Source organism: Sporothrix brasiliensis, assembly GCF_000820605.1.
Source record: "Sporothrix brasiliensis 5110 chromosome Unknown Cont20, whole genome shotgun sequence".
In the NCBI taxonomy this organism is placed as follows: domain Eukaryota; kingdom Fungi; phylum Ascomycota; class Sordariomycetes; order Ophiostomatales; family Ophiostomataceae; genus Sporothrix; species Sporothrix brasiliensis.
The window spans coordinates 839,015-858,449 of NW_024467139.1; the positions used below are offsets into that span (position 1 = coordinate 839,015).

A 19,435-nucleotide genomic window follows, 5' to 3' on the forward strand; every position below is an offset into this window, starting at 1 on the left:
AGACCAAGAGGCACTATCGCTGATGCACTGGGCACTTGAGCACTCGTGAAAGGCTGTGGCAGGGATTGTCAAAGCTTCAAAGATCGGCAGAGCGCCAACAGGGATGAGCTTTCGTGATACGCTCGCCGCACATCAAGCAGCCTTTCGGCGGCGTTCTAGGGGTCTTCCTTTGAATTGCAGGGCGCAACGAATGCCATTTGTTTCGGATTACCGAATTGCGGCCTGTTCCGCCGTTCTTTCCCAATGACCGTTCCGCCGGTCACAAATTGCCAGAGAAAGCACTCCGAGTTGGTCTGACTTTCCGTTTTGTAAGGGAATTGAAGACTTGGGCAGCTCCTTCCCTTGGTTGGGCTCCTGTTGGGACGCGGAAGGAGCCACAGAGTCGACCTGGAGAAAGACCAACCGACTTCCTACTTGGATGATTCAGCACTGTGAGCAATGTGGGCGCCGGCTATTAGTACTCGGTCCAGGTCATACTTCCTGTGCGTTTCAGTAAAGCGGAACGAAAACTCAAAGCTGGCTTTCCTTTCTGTCGATATTCCCAAGGTCTTCCTGACCCTGTCTGCTGTCTTGGATTCACCAATCAGATTGCGTCATTGTGCGCTTCTGTGTTGTCCTCCTGTTCCCCCTTGACCTGTCCTTCGCTGCTTCCTCTTCTTCAACATCCACCGCACCATGCACTCCGCTGCTTCCCCCTTCTTTCTGCTTCTGAAGCTGCCCCGCGGCAGGTGCGTCTCCATTTCCACGCTATTGCAAAATTGCCCGTCGAAATAGCGCATTTTTTCTGTTGCTTTCGCTGTTCTGTCCTCTGCACCTTCCTGTCCCAACATGTCTTTCCCTGCTCGCACTGCGGGCCCCGATTGTCCCTTCCTCTGCTTGCTGATTGCGCGATGGTCTGCTTCTCCTGAAATGCCCCGTAAACGTAAGGAGACAAGGCCATTGGCCGGTTGCCCTCCGCAACTGCGCAAGACGTAGCTTCTTCTTGCGGACAGCTTGTCCTGTCCCACGGTGGACCGCGAGGCAATGTGGGGCCCCCTTTGCACCTTCCCCCGACTGAAGGTGGTCTCCTCTGGCAGCAGGCACCGTTCATCGTAGTCCAAGGACGGCGTCCTCAATTCCCCATCCCCCATTTCCTCTCTCCTTCTCTCCATCCACAACATCACCACCGTCACCGCCTACCGCCATCCTTACACACGCACCGTCTCGTACGAGCACAAAGCTATCACCGAGGGGCTACCTGCCCGTTCTATTGTTCACTGTACGTTGAATTGAGTCGTCTGCAATTCCTGCGGAACGATCTGGTCGCCCCGCCCCACATTGTTCTCCTTGCGAAGACATGTGCGTTCGCCTCATTTGCCTCCTCATTGTGTCGCTTTGCCCGGCAGAGCTTTGCTCCTCACATGGCCTGCGCAAGTGGCATGGCTCTTAGGTTTAGGACTTAGTGGCCAGACGTGTGTTGCTGACGAGTACCGCATCCAATGCCATGTATCCTATACATCGCTGGCGCGGCTTCCTTTTTTTTTTTTTTTTTTCTGGTCTTCTCCTTATTTTGGCTTTTCTATTCTAACCATTCATTTCCCCAAACAGAGTTTTTTGTCATCTCCAACATCCACCTGCTCTGTTCGGTTGTCTCGACGCCTCGGCCCCCCATCTCTCTCCGGTAAACGACTCTGCGCCTGGTTAACGAAAAATGGCCTCCGGTTCCCCGTCCACTGCCGATTCCGGCAACGCTTCCTCTGCGGCTCAGCGCCTGCTTCAAGAGCACGGCAGCCACCATGTGACCATTGAGACCGTCCCCGATGAGGAGGACCTCAAGCACGACGCTGTTCTCCGTCGCGAGGCAGCTGAGGCGGCCTCGTCTGGTCCTGCCCCGGCTGATGCCCCGGCTGATGCCCCGGCTTCGTCTTGGGCGGCTACGCCGTCTGCCAAAGCCGCTGGCAAGCAGAAGGCGCCCGAGCCCACGCCTGCCTCCAAGCTGGACACCCACTCGCATGAGCTGTTCCCCGAGCTGGGCGCGCCCAAGAAGGCTGCCGCCAACGTTGCTCCCATCTGGAACGCAAAGACCGGCGGTGCTGCCAACGGCGCGAACGGGTCATCGCAGCCCTTGTCCAACAGCAGCAGTGCTCCGGCTGCTGCCACGTCCCGCTCGACCGCCCCTCCGACTGTAAACATCCCCGGCCGCAACGTCTCGAGTGTCACTCTCGAGGACCACCAGCTTCTGCCCCGTGGTTCCCTAAAGCGCCCCATTCCCGACGTTATCAAGGACATCAACCGCAAGTCGCGCGCCAACATCACCATGCTGCCGCCCACCGGTAACCGGAGGCAGTTCAACGCGACGGGCCCGCCGGAGGTTGCCCAGCAGGCCCTGCGGGACCTTGTCCAACAGATTGGTGCCAAGGTGAGACTTTCCCCGCCCCATCTCGTTTGATTGTCACGCAAACAATGTAAGAAGGGTGCTCGGACCATTTTCTTTGGTGCGTGCGGATCTTTTTTCTGCTACTCGTTACACATTGTCTGCGGCCGTTGCCGACGGCCAACAGCTTTGCTGTATTTATGCATTGCCCCTTGTTTGGTTCGCTCAATCTTGGCTGCTTGAGACTAACTCTCTTCTCTCTCTTTTTCTACAGGTCACAGTCAACGTGCCGATTCCCCAGTCTGTGAGACCCCACATCATTGGCAAGCAAGGCTCGACCATCAAGTCGCTCCAGGAGAAGACGGGCGCAAGAATCCAGTTGCCCAAGGCCGATGAGGTTGCGGCTGCCTACGAGGAGGACGATGACGCAACGATTGACGTCACCGTGGAGGGTAATGCCCTTTCTGCGCGTGCGGCTCAGGATGCGATCCTGAAGATTGTTGGCGAGCGCTCCGCCAACACGAACACCCGCCTGCGCGGTATTCCTTCCGAGTTCTACCCCTTCATTGCCGACCCCACCTTCGGCCTGCTCTCCAACCTGGAGAACAACGGCGTCCAGATCCGCGTGCCGCCTCTGCAGCCGCGCTCTGCTCAGCCCCCCACGTTGGCTGCTACTGGCCGTCCTGTTTTCACGCCGTCTGCCGACAACCACATCCACCTGGCCGGCGAGCGCAACGCTGTCCTGAACGCCCGCGCTGAAATTGAGAAGGCAGCCGCTGCCCTCCAGCAGCGCCTGCAACTGCAGCAGACCTCCATCCCCCCCGGCCGCCAGCAGTTCATTATTGGTCAACACGGTACGCCAATGGAGGACTTCTTCAACGAGACCGGCTGCGTGGTGATCCTGCCGGAAGATGCCGAAGACGATAACGTCACCATCATCGGTGACGCGGACCGGGTCGAGGCCGGCCTCGAGCGCGCCATTGACCTGGCTATGGGCATGCAGTGCTCCAACTACGACATCTCGCGCTTCCACCGCCAGGCTCCTGGCAGCGCGGCCGCCCATGCGCGCAACGTCACCCGCTACCTGCGGCAGCGGAAGGAGATTGAGCGCCTGGAGCGCGAGTACCAGAGCCACATCAACACGCCCTTCACGAGTGAGGGCGCCCTTCCCTGGGAGCTGTACTCGCGCGACGGCAAGAACGCCTTCCGCGCTCAGACAGAGATCAAGAACATCATCTCCAGCCACCCGCCCAGCCGCATGGCCTCGATCCCTGTCGACCCCTTCTTCCACCAGTTCCTGCGCAATGACGTTCGCCCCCGCGTGCAGCAGGACTACGGTGTCTACCTCGTCGTGCCCGAGGCGTCCGAATCCGACGCACCAGTCCTCCTTGTTTACGAAGGCCCCTCGGACGACTCCACTGGCCCGTACACCCTGCCCCAGACGGTGCCGACGCCGCAGGAGGTTGCGGCCTTCCAGCAGGGCGTCCGTGATGCGCAGAAGCACATTCTCGAGCTTATTGGTGCTCAGGAGGACATTCAGACCACACAGATTGAGGTGCCCCTAAAGTTCCACGAGCGGCTTCGCCGGTTCATCAAGAAGGAGCAAGAGGCCCGTCCTGCCAACCAACCGCCCGTCCGTGTCTCCAGCCTGGGCACAGCCGTGACCCTGCGGGGACCCAAGACCTCCGTGGACGAGCTCCTCCTGAAGATCAACGCCTTTGTGGAGCAGGAGAAGGAGGACGAAAAGGAGCGCGGCTTCACGCTGTCGTTTGACTTCCCCAAGGCTTACGCCAACCATCTCATTGGCAAGGGCGGCAGCAACATTCGTGAGCTGCGCGACAAGTTCGATGTGGAGATCCAGGTCCAGGATGGTCAGGTCGAGCTCAAAGGCCCCAAGGCCAAGGCCGAGGCCGCCCGTGCCCACATCAACTCGGTGGCCCGCCACCTCGCGGACGAGACCACGCACATCCTGAAGATCGAGCCCAAGTTCCACCGTGAGCTGATCGGCGCGCAGGGTAGCACCATCAACCGCCTCCAGACCCGGTACAAGGTCCTGATCTTCTTCCCGCGCGTCGCCAAAGCGGCCCGTGATGACGAGTCGGTCACCGACGCTGCGAGCGACGCTGGCAAGCCCCGCCGCCAGCAGGGCCCCGACGAAGTGATTGTGCGCGGTCCCAAGAAGGGCGCCGATGAGGCTCGTGAGGAGATTATGAAGCTGTACCTGTACCTGAAGGAGACCTCTTTCACTGCCACTATTGAGGTGCAGCAGAAGCAGGTTCCTTACCTGATTGGCCAGGGCGGCTCCGCGATGGAGGCTCTCCGCCAGCAGACCGGCGCGAAGATTGATGTGCCCAACAGCCGCGGCGACCCCGACTCGACAGTGGAGATCCAGCTCAAGGGCACCAAGGAGCAAGTGACGGCTGCCAAGAAGATTCTTCTGGAGAAGAAGGCTGTGCTCGACGACACCATCAGCACGACCATTGATGTCGACAAGAAGTTCCATAAGGCGCTGATTGGTCCTGGAGGTTCGTCTTACCAACTGCATTGCTCATCCATTTTCTACAGTATGCAATGACTAACTTACAACCCCTTGCAAACTAGGCTCTACTATTAAGGACCTCGTCGTCAAGGCGGGCGGCTCCGACGACCGCAGAGAGCTGTCTCGGGCGATCCAGTTCCCCAACCAGGACAGCAACGACTCTGCGATCAAGATCGAGGGCCGCCGGTCGTTTGTCGAGGCCATCACCAAGTCGATCCAGGAGTTTGTTGACCAGCGTTCCAACCAGGTCTCGGAGACGATAGACGTTCCCCAGGACAAGCATCGGTCGCTGATCGGCCGCGGTGGCGAGACCAGACGCCAGATTGAGGCCAAATTCTCTGTCGTTGTCGACATCCCCAGACAGGGTGACGAGCGCACGGATGTCAAGGTGACGGGTGCGCCGGACAATGTCCAGAAGGCCAAGCAGCACATCCAGTCGCTCATCAAGGAGCAGCACACCACGACCGTCCAGGTGCCCCGCAGCGTGCACCACGCCATCTCCAACAACGGCCAGTTCTTCCGTCGCCTGCGCAACGAGCACCAGGTGACTGTTGACCACGCCGGCCAGGCCGTGCCTGCGCGACCCGTCCCTGCTGCTGCCAACGGCAACAGCACCCTGCCCCTCATCACGGACGACGAGGACGCCGCCGACGGTGCGCACTCGTGGCGCGTGGTGGAGGTGTCGACGACGGAGACAGGCGAGATTCCGTGGGTCCTGCACGGCACGCCGGAGAACGTTGAGAAGGCCAAGAAGGCCCTGGAGAAGGCCCTTGAGCAGTCGGGCCGGAGCAATGCTACGGGCTACCTCGTCCTGCCGGACTCGAAGCTGTTCCGCCACGTTGTGGGCCAGGGCGGCAAGAAGATTGACTCGATCCGGAAGCAGAGCGGCTGCCGCATCTTTGTGCCGCAGGGCAACAGCGGCCAAGATGCCATTGAGGTCATTGGCACTGTGGACGGCGTCGAGACGGCCCGCGAGCTGATTCTCGCGGCTGTCAAGGAGGGCACGCAGAAGCGCGAGCTGTAGCGCCAGCATCGCGACGAGAACAATGCCCCCCTATCGGAGGTAATGTGAGGGGAGGAGTCAAATTACATAAAAAAAAGGCGTTCGTGTTCCGTTACGATAGGATGGAGTAGAGAATGAGAGCGGAAGAGTTTGGTTCACTGGCTAGAGAAAAAAAAGCTTTTTTTATTCTTCATGAGGTTGATTTTTCACTCTTTAGTTTTAATGCACAAAACAAATTGGACGCCAACTGAGGTGAGCATCTCTTTATCGTGTTGCTTGTATTTGCGGGCAAAAATGGAATTTGAACGAAACGAGGCGAGAAGACAAAGAAGTCAAGACCTTGCCATAATGATTCACTACAATCAATTTCTAGTTTTGAAGACCTTCCACTATGTACAAATATTAAAGAGGTAACACTGTACACTACCAACATTGCTGCTGTATTTGCGATGCATAATGTAGAGTGTCGAAGCTACCTGATTGAGCACGTTTGAGTGCGAGTCCTGGTAAATGGTATGGATATATAACAAACACAAAACTCCTGGTGATGCATTGCAGAAACGCCATTTTGTATGCAATTATAAACACGTTTTCATGTCGTATTTTCCAAGACCTAAAACGACAACAAAAACACGTCACTTCTTAATAAAACGGGAAAGAAACGTAGTATGGATGCTGCACCTTTGCAGAGCACGCGCTCACATCCGATGCTAGCGCGGAGGGTGTGTCGGTTCCGGGTTCTTGGCCAGGTCCTCCGTCAGGTACAGCAGGGCTTGCTCGACAAGTCGGTACTGGTCCTCGAGCGACGTCTGCGCCATGGATATGTCGTCGGCCGAGCCCGGCACGCCGAGGCCCGAGAAGAGGCTGCCCAGCGGATCCGCCAGCATGCCGCTGGTCAGGTTGCTGCCCTCCTCGACGAGAGCATCCGGGGCGCCCGAGACGGGACGCGTCAGACGCTCGCGGCACCGCTCCAGAAATTTCTGGCTCTTGAGGAAGTTCATCAGCGTGTCGTCGGGCAGGGGCATCTCGCCGCGGTTCATGGACACGGCCATGCGGGCCGTGTGGTCGGTCAGGGAGACGATTTCGCCCAGCAGGGACTCGCACCGCGCGCGGCGGGCCGCCAGGTCCTCGGCCACATTGCCGTTGGAAGCTTGATGCGGCAGGTTGCTGGTTTGGAACATCTCGGGGGTGGGCAGGGGCAGTGCGGCGAGTTGCGACATCTGCGCCGCGAGCGATGCCAGTGCGGGCGCGATGGGCGGCGGCGGCGGCGGCGGGCCAAAGACACGCGGTGTCGGGACCGCAGGTTGCTGAGCCTGGGACTGCTTCTGTTTCTGCTGCTGTTGAGGCTGCGCTTGGGACACGTGGGCCTGGGCAGGCGGCTGCGGCTGTTGTTGCGACATGCCCTGCAAGAGCTGGTCTTCCTGTGCCTCCAGAGCGGCTTCCTGCTGCTTCAGTCGATTCTGCCTCTGCTGCCGCTTCTGGCGCTGCTTACGCTGCCGAGCGGTTCCTGGGGGTCCGCTCGGTGCAGACGCCAAAGGGGATGGCAGGGTCGTAGGCGTCCCCTGCGTCCCCTGCGTCACCTGGGCGGGATTCACAGACGGAGACGCTTCAGCTGGCGCAGCATTGGCGGCGGTGGGAGCCTGTGCGGCGGCGTTCGTGGTAACCGACGCCGCTGGGACGACCGGGGCAGGAGGCGTCGGGACAGCTTTGCCCTCCGCACGGACACGGACCTTGACCTCGCCCTCTACGCCGTCGACGCGGACGCGTCGCACGCCATCGGCTGGCTGCTGACCGTTGGCTGCTGGTCCACCGGTGGCATTGCCGCCGTTGCTGGGGAGCGGGGTCGACTTGACGAGCTCGCGGACAAACAGGTTGGCTTCCTCGCAGCCGTCCATCAGGTACTTGAGGCACAGCTGGACACGCTCGCGGGCAAAGCGGTTATGGTCGTCGTAGACGCACGCATTGAGCAGCGCGAGCATGCCCTTTTCTTCCATGATTTGGCTCTGGACCTGCGCATTGCCGGGGCTCGTCCTGCCCGGGTCCGGCTGCAAAAGGGTGGCGAGAATAGACAGCACCTGTGTCTTAATCCCGGCCCAAGGGAACTTGTACGCAGGGTCCTGAGGAATCGGAGGCGGCGGCGGAGGCGGAGGCGGCGGAAGCTGCTGCTGCTGCTGCTGCTGCTGCCCGGGCCGTCCAGCGTTAGCAGCGGCAACAGCAGCGGCAGCTCGACCGGCCGTGGCACCGGCCATGGCGGCAGCAAGGGCGGACGAGTTGGCATTCGGCCTCTGGGCCGCCGCCTCGACCAGGGGCTTCTTTGGGATGGCCTCCTCGAGCCCCTTGAGAAGCGCGACCAGTTCAATGGCCAGCTCCCAGTCGACCAGCTGAGCACGGATTTCCTCAATCTCCGAGACGGTGGCAAAAAGCTCCAGCACCTGGCTCAGCCCGTCGCGGGCACGCTCCATGTCCCAGGTCTCGATGGGGAAGACGGAGCTGTCGGTGGCGCCGCGGCGAATGTCGCCTTGCACGGACATGAAAGCCAAGCACTCGGGCACAATACGGCACCGCACCGTGCTGACCATGAAGTGCACCAAGCGCATGTCTCTGGCATCGACGCGCTGCCGGGGCGGTGCGCCGTTGGACGCGGCGGGCAGGGCGTTCTGGCCAAGGTACTTCTTGCGGAAGAAGTAGGTGATCATGCGCAGCATGACAGCCTGGGCAGGCGACACGACATCCTTTGGAATGCGCAGCTCCGTCCAGGCGTAGGGAATCAACGACGCGTCGTGGATGGCCTCGAGGATCTGGGACGTGAGCTCCCAGATCAGCGAGCTCTCCTCCTGGTCCCAGACGGCAATGAAAACGAGCAGCTCACGCAGCAGGCTGCGGCCGCTGTCGGATGCCAGCAGGAACTTGCAGCGCGCCTGCTGCAGACTCTCGCCCTGGGGCGTCAGGCCGCTGCCCATGGTGTCGAGGATGCACGACTTGATAATCATGTGCAGGGCTTCGATTTGCTTGGGGTCGAGAATGTTGGGAATCTCCGTGAGCAGGCCCAGGACGGGGCCCTCAGCGTACGAGTCGTCGTCGAGATCGTCCCGGTCGCTATGGGGCCCGCCGTGATGGTGATCGTCATCGTCATCCTCCAGGTCGTCGTCGTTGTCGTCTTCGTAATTGTCATCGATAGGGTTACCGTGAATGTCCAGGTAGGGACCCTCGTGTTCATCGTCGGTATGATCATGATGTTCATGGTGGTGGTGGTGGTCATGGTCATGGTCGTGGTCGTGGTCGTGCTCGTGATCGTGATCGTGATCATGGTCATGATGGTGATGGTAGTGGTGATGGTGGTAGCGGTGGTAGCTGCGGCCGTGGCTGTGGTTGTGATGCTCATCGTCCTCGCCATCGCCTTCGCCTTCGCCTTCGCTTTCGCCTTCCTCGCCGTCTTCATTGTCTTTTTTTACGTCAGCCTCAGCATCCTCATTGCTAACGTCACCGTCCTCGTCTGTACCGTCTTCGTCGACCTCGACCACACGGCCGTCGGTCTCCTCGTCGGTCTCCTCGTCGAGCTCGTCGAGCTCGTCAAGTTTGCTATCTAACTCGGCGTCGCCCTTGCCGGCAACGCGGAAGTATTCACCGGTCATGTGGATGCTGTATCCTTGAGCGGCGTCTTCGTCCCGCATCCGCCAGCGCGGGCTGAACCTGTGCAAGAGAATGTGTTTGAAAAAGGACTGGCGGCGCTTACCGTAGGCACGGTCGGGCATGGGTAGCCGCCACTCGTCGCGATTGGGGTCGCTGACGCGCTCCCACCAGATTTCGTTCTCGTGCGAGACGCGGCCAAAGGCTTCGTCTTGGGCGTACTTGGCCTCGTCGCGGCCGACGTCCGGGTCCAGGAGGTTGCTGGGGATCCAGAGGCGCGCGAGCGGGGAGTTGAGCGAAGGGATGCCGGGTGCCTTTGTCTGGTGTGTGTTGGCGTATTCGACGAGGCGTTCGCGGGCCTCGGCGCAGATGGTGGCATTGCGCTCGAGCCAGTGCCGCAGCTCCATCTTGGCAAGGTCTGGGCGGTAGCCGGTTCCGTCGCCGCCCAGCGTGTCCAGGTCGTCGGGCATGGACTCGTCCTCGAAGAAGACATAGTACCAGAAGGCCATCTTGTTGCGGTCGTTCTTGGCGGTCCAGTTGTGCACTTGTTGGAGAGATGTCACCAAGAGTTTTTTAACTGCCGGTATTAGTGAGAAGGATGAAGGATTAACCCAAAAAAACCAAAAACACAGCCAAGTACAAAGACAACTGTCACATACACAAATCATAAATCTCGTTGAGCTTGTTGCGGCTGGCGTCGTCCAGCACATCGCCATGGTAGCCTTTGCCAGCCAGGTTGACGCACAGCACAATGATCTGGAAGACGACGGCGTCGAAGCTGACCGCGGCACAAATGTCCTGCGGCACCTCGGGCACAGAGCAGACCAGCAGGTTGCGGGCAATGTGCATCAGCTTGTTGAGGATCTGCAGATCTTCCTTGAGGCTCGCGTGGTTCTTAATCATCAGCTCCGAGTTGTCGTGGCCCATGTGGGCGTGCAGGTGGTGGTGGGCGTGGGCGTGGCTGCCGCTGGCGCTGGCGCTGGCACTGGTGCTGCCGTTGGCAATGCTCGACTTGTCGTCGTAGGGCGGGTCGGTCAGCCCGGCAATGGATCGCAGGGTGAGGTTGTCGATGGCGTTGTTAAAGATGCGCGTCAAGTACACCCAGATCTCGACGTTGCGGGCGAGGGCCTCGCGGACGTCCTTGCGGCCGTGCGTCTTTTCGAGCGTGCGGGCCACCATGCCGGCCACCTTGGCCTGCGTCTGCGAGCCCGGGATGGACGGCAGGTCGCTGAAGTGGCCATCGAGGCAGATCAGGGCGGCGGTAAAGCACACCTCCTCGATGGACTGTTTCGAGGACGGAGCACTGATGCGGTCGACGGGCGGCACATTGCCGGTCGCGATGGGTGCCATGGTACACCGTGCGGCGGCAGCCCGACGGACGCTCTAGGAAGGGAGTCGAGGAGTCGAGGAGTCGAGGCGTTTAGTAGTCGGGAAAGGTAGGAAATTGGGATTCGATGAGGTGAGAATGAGCGGAAAAGGACGCGGTGGAAGACAGGCAGACGCAAGACTGTCAATTCGAGAGGGAGAGTCAAAAAGGACCGAAGTCGGCAAAGAGAGCAGACAGCCTGTGTGTCGAAATGCAAAGAGACGGTGAAGGTTGGTCGAAATCCCAAATAGAGAGAACCGGATTTGAAATAACCAAAAAAAAAAAAAAAAAAAAAAAAAGAACTCAAAACGGCTGCTGTAGCGCTGCCGAAAGGGCGTGGTCCCGTTGCCCGCGTTCAAGGTAGCCGGACAGTCGTCGCAAGCAATTGCAAGAGGGTTGTGGGATGCAGAAGTGCGGTAGACGGGGCCAAAAGCGAGGTCGTGAGCTTTGGCGATGTTTTGTTGCGGAGAAGAGAATGCTTCTGCCGGAGTCACGGCGGAGAGGCACGAGACTCGTCGTCCGCTGGGCCAAACGCAGCTTTGGGCAGGGGCGGACTTATTTTTTCGAGATAGGAAGCTGCTACTGTGATTGGCAGAAGGTGCGGGCGGTCGGGACTTGGTGCCTGCCACATTTGCTCTCTTCTGCTCCGGGGGACCTTCCCTGCGTACACAGCACAAACTCGGCAGGAACAGACTCGGAAGGAGCAACCGCCAGCGCGAGTCCAGTGGCTGGCCGGCCTGGAGGCACGTGTGGGAGCCGCTGTAGTTGGCCAGATTGGAAGCTGCCAGCCCCTCCATAGCGCTGCTGACCAGCAGTGAGACGAACCGAATTCGTAATCGGCGGGGTATTGCGTCTTCAGCAGCTTCATCGCAGCGAACAAGCAACGACCAGGCCGCGCCGGCGGGCAAAAGCATACGCCATGCAAAAATAAGAAAAATCAGAAAAAATCCAGGAACCGCTAAAAATGCAAGATAAAAAAAGGCCGAGCATTATGGTCCCTATGTTTTATGTACTCGTACTACCGGCGGATCGGGCACCTTATATTACCGCCATGGGTTGCTCCTGCCGATCTTGAAGCTGCACGACTGTGTCCCTCCTTCCTTGTGTTGCCCAGAACAGAACTGTTCTTCTCTCCAAACAGCGTTTCGTTCCTTTTGGCAGTTGCCTCCTTTTGCGCTTCATCTTTCATCGCCACCATGTCTGCACCTCTCGCCGACCACTACGACCGTACGTTCTGCTGCCTGTGCTCGCCCCCCCCAGGTCTGACCCTGCTAACCCTCGCAGACCCGGTCTCCATTGCCGTCATCGGCGGCACCGGCCTCGCCAAGATCGAGGGCTTCGAGCCCGTGGCCTCGCTCGACATCACGACGCCCTGGGGCAAGCCCTCGGCGCCCATCCAGATTGTCGAGCACAAGGGCGCGGCGTTTGCCTTTTTGGCGCGCCACGGCGTCTACCACCAGCTGGCGCCCCACGAGGTGCCCTCGCGCGCCAACATGGCCGCCCTGCGCCACATTGGCGTGCGCTGCGTGATTGCCTTTAGCGCCGTCGGCAGCCTGCAGGAGCACATCCGCCCCATGGACTTTGTGCTGCCGGACCAGGTCATCGACCGGACCAAGGGCGTGCGGCCCTTTACCTTTTTTGACGGCGGGCTCGTCGGCCACGTCGGCTTTGCGGACCCCTTTGACGCCAAGGTCGCCAAGGTCGTCCAGGGCTGCGCGGCGGCCATGCAGGGCGACGGCGTCAAGCTGCACGCCAGCGGCACGCTCATCTGCATGGAGGGCCCGCAGTTCTCGACGCGTGCCGAGTCGAACCTGTACCGGTCGTGGGGCGGCTCCGTCATCAACATGTCGGCGCTGCCCGAGGCCAAGCTGGCGCGGGAGGCCGAGCTGGCGTACCAGATGATCTGCATGTCCACCGACTACGACTGCTGGCGCGTCGGCGACGACAGCGAGGACGTCGGCGTCAGCATGGTGCTCAAGTACATGGAGGCCAACAGCGCCAACGCCAGGCACCTCGTGGGCGCCGTGCTGGACGAGCTGGCGCGCCCCGAGCACAAAGATCTGGTCCTGGCCAAGCACCACGAGGGCTCGGCCGTCATGGCCGTGCAGTTCATGACCAAGCCCGCCGGCCGCAACCCGGAGGCCGTCAAGCGTGTCGAGTACCTCTTCCCCAACTTCTTCAACCAGTAAGTGGCTGACGGAGACGAGTGAGACGACAGGGTCTTGAGGGCGTCAAGAGGCGTCAGGGAATGGTTTGCGGGATTTTTGGGAGAGGACTATTCCAAGAAGGCTTTTGCGCTGCTTCGTTTTATTTTTTATATTTTCGTCTCGCCTCGATTCACCATAGACGGCTTTCCATGATCACGACCCACAGAGTAAAACACATTCAACATGAAATGTCTCCATACGACAAAATACACCGTAAAACATCACCCAAGCGCCGCGAATGATACGCTGCGAACTAGACGAAACAAAATAAAGACAAGTATATCTTTGTAAACAAGACGCCCAAAACGTATGATGGCAACTGAAAGCAAAGGCGCTTGAAACAATGACCGAGCATAGAATATAGTATGCGAGTTCTCGATAACACATACATACAATAATGCAAATAATGCAAATAATGCAAATAATGCAAATAATGCAAATAATGCAAAAACAGTGCGCAAATATCCTACATCCATCGACAGAGCGCCCGCGCGGCCCGCTCGGCGGCGGCAATGTGCCACGGCCGCGCGTCGCGCTCGCTGTCGAGGATGCCCCGAACGCGTGCCAGGGTGCCCAGCGCCCGGTACGAGGTGAGGATGTCGCGGGCGAGGGCGTCGCTGACGCGGTGCTTGGGGTCGACGTGGACAATGTTGACCTCGAGGACGACGGGCGCGTCGTCGCGACCGATGCCGCCGCGCTTGATGAGGTAGCCGCTGACAAGCGCCGGCTGCAGGTCGACCCAGGTGGAGGCCGTGTTCAGGCGGTGCGCAGCCACGGCGATCCAGGTATTGTCGGTGACGTCGACAAGGACGACATTTCCCTCAATGTCGACGACGGTGTTGGGGTCGGCGCCGGCAGCGGCAAGCTTGGCACTGGCATCGTTGTTGGCGTTGCTGCTGGCGTTGGCATTCGCATTGGCGTTGGCGTTCGCGGCATTCGTATTCGCATTGGCATTTGCATTTGCATTGGCATTGGCATTGGCGACGGCACCAGCACCAGACGGCGTATTGGGAATCGCCGGGCTGTTTGGGGCCGCGACACCGGCCTTCCCGAGCTGGCCGCCGCCCGGCGTGGCCGGCGTGGGAGCGCCACCGGCGGGTGTACCGGCCGCCGGCGTCGTGGGGTTGTTTGCAAAGCTGCTGCTGCCGCCGGCCGGCGTCACAGGGTTCCCGCTCTGCTCTGGCGAGAACACCGACGCTTGCGGTGTCTGCGCAAGGGTTTGGACCGACAGCTGCGACAGCACCGTCGGAGCCACCGTGGCAATCGGCGGAAGCAGCTCCAGCGTCGGCTGGGTGTCGACAGACACCAGCGTCAGACTGATGGATGCACGCGTCTCCGCCTTGGCCAGCTCGGACCAGATGCCGATCTCGTCGGGATCCATGTGGCCGCTCTTGGCAACAATGGCCCGCCAGTGCACCTTGAGGTTGGAGACAATGGCGCACGTGTTGGTCCAGATCTCGCGCGCAACGGCGTCAAACGAGTTTGCGGCGCCGCGTGCGTCTTTGCGCCCGATCCAGTAGGCCGAGCTGAATTGTCGCCACCCGCTGTTGTCGGTCCACGCGGCCGTGATCCAGCGCTCGTCGGCGCTCGCGGCGTAGGCCACGTGGATGCACGAGTTCTCCCGCTGCACGTCCACGAGCGGTGTCGATGACAGTTTTAGGTCGAGGTTGCGCGCAGGCGGCTGCTCGAGCAGGAACGCCGGCGCCGGCCTGGGCCCACGAGGGCTGGCACAGCGGTCGTACACCTCGAGAGAGAGGCGCAGCAGATCGGTCGGCGTAGGCACGGCGAGGGACGTCGGCGAGGACAAAAAGTCGGCGGGGATGAGCTGCAGAACGAGGTCGTTGGGCTCGGAGCTGCGGCTCGTCACCGCAATGTCGTAGAGCTGCGACAGCCGCTGGAAGGCCAGGCAGGCATCGACAATCGCCGTCGTGATCTCCGGGCAGTACACAAAGTAGACCACCAAGCTCTTGCCCGGCGTGTCCTCGGCCGCCAGGGCCTGTGCCAGCTTGTGCACCTGGTCGACGCCCGAAAACTCGGCGCCGGGCGTGGACTGGGACAGGGGCGACGACGAGGACAGGCTGCTGTTGAAGGCGACCATGCCGTCGACAACGCTGGCCTTGAACGACAGCGGCTCGTGGGCGCCCAGCCGCAGGGATTCGTAGACGATCCGCATGCGGTCCAGAAAACGGGCGACGTCGCCGGACAGGCCCTGGTAGTTGGGGTAGGCACAGACGGCGCGGATGTCCTTTGGCCCGTGCAGCGGCTCGAGGCCCAGCACCTCCCAGAACTCGATGCCGGTCGGCTTGATGGACAGCGTCGACTCGTTGCGCCGGATGCCAACAAGCGGCGTGGGCGCCGGAAAGAGGTTTGGGATGCGCTGCTCGGACCCGGGAGGCGCGCGAGGATGTAGCCGACCGGGTGGCGCCAGCTGCAGGGCATCTTGGACGTCGAGGTACGGCTTGAGCGCACAGCGGGATGCGCCGTCCAGCGAGGCCGGCAGCGAGTCCTCGAGGGTCGCGACCGAGTAGCGGACACGCTGCAGAAGGGTCTGGCGCAGCTTGGACGTCTGCAGGTCCTGGCCGTCGTCCTCGTCAAAGACGGATCGGATGGTCGCGCGCGTGATTTGCTGGGTCAGGATCTGCGCCACGTCGGCAATGTCGTCGTCTGCGTAGTTCAGCTCCGTCGGCTGTGGCAGCGGCTCGGCAAAGAACCGGGCAATGGGAAAGTCCCAGACGCCTTCGCTGTAGGCGCGGGACAGCTCTGTGGCGGCCTCGGGTGACGGCATCAGCTCGGCCATGGCGCGCGCGCGCATCTTCCTGTGCACGGCGGTGACCGCCAGAGGCGCTTCGTCGTCGTCTGAGTCGTCGGACGACGAGCTCGTGCTGGACGCGTTGGAGGATGTGTCGCCGCCGTCTTCGAGGTCTTCGAGAAGACGCGGGCTGGGCGCGGCGTGCAGCGAGCTCGACTTGAGGCCGCGCGTGATGCTGGAGATGAGGGACGCAAACTGCGGCGACGCATCCGACAGGCCCGGCCGTTTCTTGAGCGGCCGACGAAAGGCGGTCGGCGACGTTGCCGAGGACAGGTCGGACAGCATGTCGGCTTCCGGATGGGGCCAGCTGAAGCCGAACTTGCCGTTCAGCTCGTACTTTTTGCTGTTCTGGATCATAAACTCGGTGAACCTGAGGCCTTCAAACAGCTTGCCGGGTTGTTGGGGGCGAGGCTGTCGTAATGCACCGACGGGGAGCGCCTTGTTCGCCTCGGCAATGGCGCGGACGCGCTTGAAGACCGTCACGGCATTGAACGGGCTCGGCGATCGTTTGCCGCTGCCTTTCCTGGCGTCGCTGAGGTTGCTCCGTGCGTGCCGCAGCTCTGGCTTTGCAAAGACGGGCGACCCGGGCGTCTTGTTGGATGACTCGCCGACTGTCTCGTTTGATTTACGGTCGGATGGTGGTTGCTGTACCGGTGGTGGAGGAGGGGGCATGGAAGGTGGGTTTTGGGGTTGGTTTTGGTTTTGATTTTGATTTTGATTTTGACGTTGTGGTTGCGGTTGTGATTCTGACTGTATATTTGAGTCCGCTTGCGATGTGGCCTGCGCATGGGCATCTGGCAGTGTGTCGTCTGCCGGCATTTCGCTTGGTCGGCTGCTGACGTCCACGTCCATCTTGTCCGGGGCGAGAGCAGCAGACGAAGCCGTCGAAGATGGACCGGCTGCTCCCGTGGCGCTGGCGGCCGTGGCGGCATCCGCTTGCTTCGTGTCGTCGAAAAAGTTAAAATCGGCGTCCGTAATATCGTCGCCGAACATGTCCGCGCCAAGGTCGCCGCCCAGCAAGTTGTCGGGCTCGCCCATGAAGGCTTGGTCTTGGTCCTGGTCGTTCTGCTGGGCGCCAATGCTCGGCCAGTCGCCAAAGCCCTCCTCGGCGCCACTCGGCCGTTCGGCCGGGATAGCGTCAAGGTCCGCGGGACCCGCGCTGGGTCCCATGGCGTTCCCGGGACTCGACGTCGCGCCATCAAACGTCGGTGTCGCGCCAACCAGACTGAGAATACCATCGGGCGGCGTTGGGTAGATGGCGCCGGCAGCGGAAGTTGCGGAAGTTGCGGACGTGGCTCCTGCTCCTCCTGCTCCTCCTGCCCCTCCTGCTCCGCCTGGCCCTCCTGGCCCTCCTGGACCTCCTGGCCCGACTAGGTTGTGCCGTAAGCCAGCAGGCGAAGGGCCGTCGGACTGTGTCCCTTTGCCGATGCTCGAGACGGTTTGCACGTCTTCCATGACAACGTCCTCGGGGGCGGCATCGTCTTCCTTGGCGGCCTCCTTGGACCGCAAGGCTGCTTCTTCCGCCCGCAGCTCTTCCAAATACGCCGCGCGCAGCTCCGCGAGCGGGTCGAGCCGCTGGAAGGGCGCAACCGTGACCAGTGCGTCCTCCAGACACCAGAAGCAGAGGACGGAGGGCCACAGGATGACGACCGAGTTGCCGCTGCTGTTGTCGCTGTCATTGCCACTGGGCGTCTTGTCGTCGAGCACAAACTCGAGCTGCAGCCACGTCGAGTCCTGCAGAACAGACGCCGACGTGCCGCGCATCTCCAGCATCTTGGCGGCGAAGCTCTTCCAGACATGGGGCACGGCCGGCAAGGGCACGCCGTTGCGTTGCAACCGGGCCACGGCATAGCGGCTGTCGTCGGCGGACATGACGGGCGGGTAGGCGTCCTGCACGGTGGCAAACTTGCCCCAAGGCGCGGTCAGAACAGCGGAGCCGGGCGGCGGCACGCCGGCGTAGCACTCCCACTCGGAGCAGCCCATGCCGCGCAACAGCGAATGCGACAGGCTGACCAGCAAGGCGCCGGCGGTCGTCAGAGTAATGCGCAGCGTGGCGACGAGCGAGCGGCTGTCGGTGCGGCTGCTCTCCCGGCCGTCCCACAGCGGGTCGAGCGGCGGCAGCAGAAAGGTGCGGTTGTTGAGGGCAATGGCCTTGGCGTTTGAGCAGTACGCGGTCGACAGGCTGGCCAGGACGGCGGACATGAAGAAGTTGTAGACCACCTTGGTCGGCACGGCGGGGAAAGCGGATCGTGGATCGGACGCCTGTGCTTGTGTCTGCGAGCCGCCTTGCGTTCCTTGCGTCCCCTGTGCCGCGTGTGCCGCGTGTGCCGTGCCGCCGTCTTGCGTCCCGTCACGGTCAGCGCCTCCATTGCTCCCGGCCGTCCCCTGTGCCTGTGACGCCGGAGCATCGACCACGCCAGGCAGCCCAGACAGGCCAAAGGAGGTGTGCAGCGCGATGGATGTGGCGGACGACGATGCCGAGCTGCTGGGCGTGTTCACGGGGTTGGCGCTGGTGCTCGCTGCCGGCTTGCCCAGAACAAGGCTGCCGGGGTCAAAGGCGCCGTCGGAGACGGTTGTGAGCTTGTACGGGCCGACGTCGATGGTCGTGCCGAGCTCGGACTTGGTGGGCGAGCCAATGGGCGAGCCGTCCTTGCGCAGAAGCCGGAAGCACCAAATGCCCTGGCGGCGCGAGTCGGCAAAGACGAGATGGCCATCGTGGCGCAGGGCCTTTTCGACGTCCGAGGGCGAAAAGGTAAAGAGCGCCGCAGACGCCGAGGCCGCAGCGACGGGGCGGTAGACACGGAAGGCAATGGAAGCGATGTTGGTGACCGCCAACGTGTTGGTCTCATATTCGCCTACTTCCATGTCGCCGTCCGTTTGCCGGGACGGGCCCTGGGCACGGCCACCCCGCCGACTGTGGACTGAGGGCGGGAAGGACGCGGAGGGCGAAGACGAGGACAACTCGCTAGCTAGCCGGTGAGCAGCGGATGGATGAAGAGATGAGCCAGGCCAGTGGACGGCTGGACTCCATCACCGTGCGGCGGTCGACGAGAGACTGGGTGTCGGTCGCGGGACAAACACCGGGCGAGGAAATGTCGAGGAAATGTCGAGGAATGTCGACTGTGTCGATGTCGTGATGCAAAGCGACAATGTTCAACGTTTTGCGTCGGATATAGCGCCGTGGGTGCGCCGTATTCGGAACCGGCGGCAGGAAAGACTGAGTCTACCAGCTGCAGCAGTCGTCGCTCGTCAGCAGAGACGCGCACGAGAGCGCGAATGGGTCGTCGGGTGGCCGTGGGCTGCGTCGGATGGTCCGGTCGATGTCTCGAGACGACAGGAATTTGGTTGGTGCGACGTCGATGTTTTGGGTTGCTCGCCTGAGCTGTCTGTCGCTCTTTCCCCGAAACAATGGAAACAGCACACAATGCCCACAGGCTGTTGATAGCCTAGCTTTGCCCCAATGGCGGAAGGCGCTACGTGCGTGCTGTGGGGCCGTGCTGGGGTTTGCGCGGAAGGTGCTGCAGGGGAACG

At 61.3% G+C, this 19,435-nt stretch overlaps 5 protein-coding genes across 5 annotated transcripts; 3 read left to right on the top strand and 2 right to left on the bottom strand.

Moving 5' to 3' along the window:
- Positions 1–1,690: 1,690 nt before the first annotated feature.
- On the top strand, positions 1,691–5,916 carry SPBR_06391 (KH domain containing protein; the record flags this gene model as incomplete). Its single annotated transcript, XM_040764648.1, has 3 exons — positions 1,691–2,398; positions 2,628–4,878; positions 4,955–5,916. The coding sequence occupies 3 exons, from the start codon at positions 1,691–1,693 to the stop codon at positions 5,914–5,916; spliced, it is 3,921 nt and encodes a 1,306-aa protein (XP_040616231.1).
- Positions 5,917–6,563: 647 nt separating this feature from the next.
- SPBR_06554 (uncharacterized protein) lies at positions 6,564–9,482 on the top strand (the record flags this gene model as incomplete). The annotated part of the gene is made up of 1 exon (XM_040764810.1): positions 6,564–9,482. One exon carries the CDS (start codon positions 6,564–6,566, stop codon positions 9,480–9,482), a length of 2,919 nt encoding a protein of 972 aa, XP_040616232.1.
- A 691-nt stretch (positions 9,483–10,173) lies between these two features.
- On the bottom strand, positions 10,174–10,872 carry SPBR_07836 (uncharacterized protein; the record flags this gene model as incomplete). Its single annotated transcript, XM_040766090.1, has 1 exon — positions 10,174–10,872. One exon carries the CDS (start codon positions 10,870–10,872, stop codon positions 10,174–10,176), a length of 699 nt encoding a protein of 232 aa, XP_040616233.1.
- A 1,212-nt stretch (positions 10,873–12,084) lies between these two features.
- On the top strand, positions 12,085–13,077 carry SPBR_07597 (5'-methylthioadenosine phosphorylase; the record flags this gene model as incomplete). Its single annotated transcript, XM_040765851.1, has 2 exons — positions 12,085–12,115; positions 12,173–13,077. The coding sequence occupies 2 exons, from the start codon at positions 12,085–12,087 to the stop codon at positions 13,075–13,077; spliced, it is 936 nt and encodes a 311-aa protein (XP_040616234.1).
- A 484-nt stretch (positions 13,078–13,561) lies between these two features.
- On the bottom strand, positions 13,562–18,769 carry SPBR_06334 (uncharacterized protein; the record flags this gene model as incomplete). The annotated part of the gene is made up of 1 exon (XM_040764591.1): positions 13,562–18,769. One exon carries the CDS (start codon positions 18,767–18,769, stop codon positions 13,562–13,564), a length of 5,208 nt encoding a protein of 1,735 aa, XP_040616235.1.
- Positions 18,770–19,435: the final 666 nt, after the last annotated feature.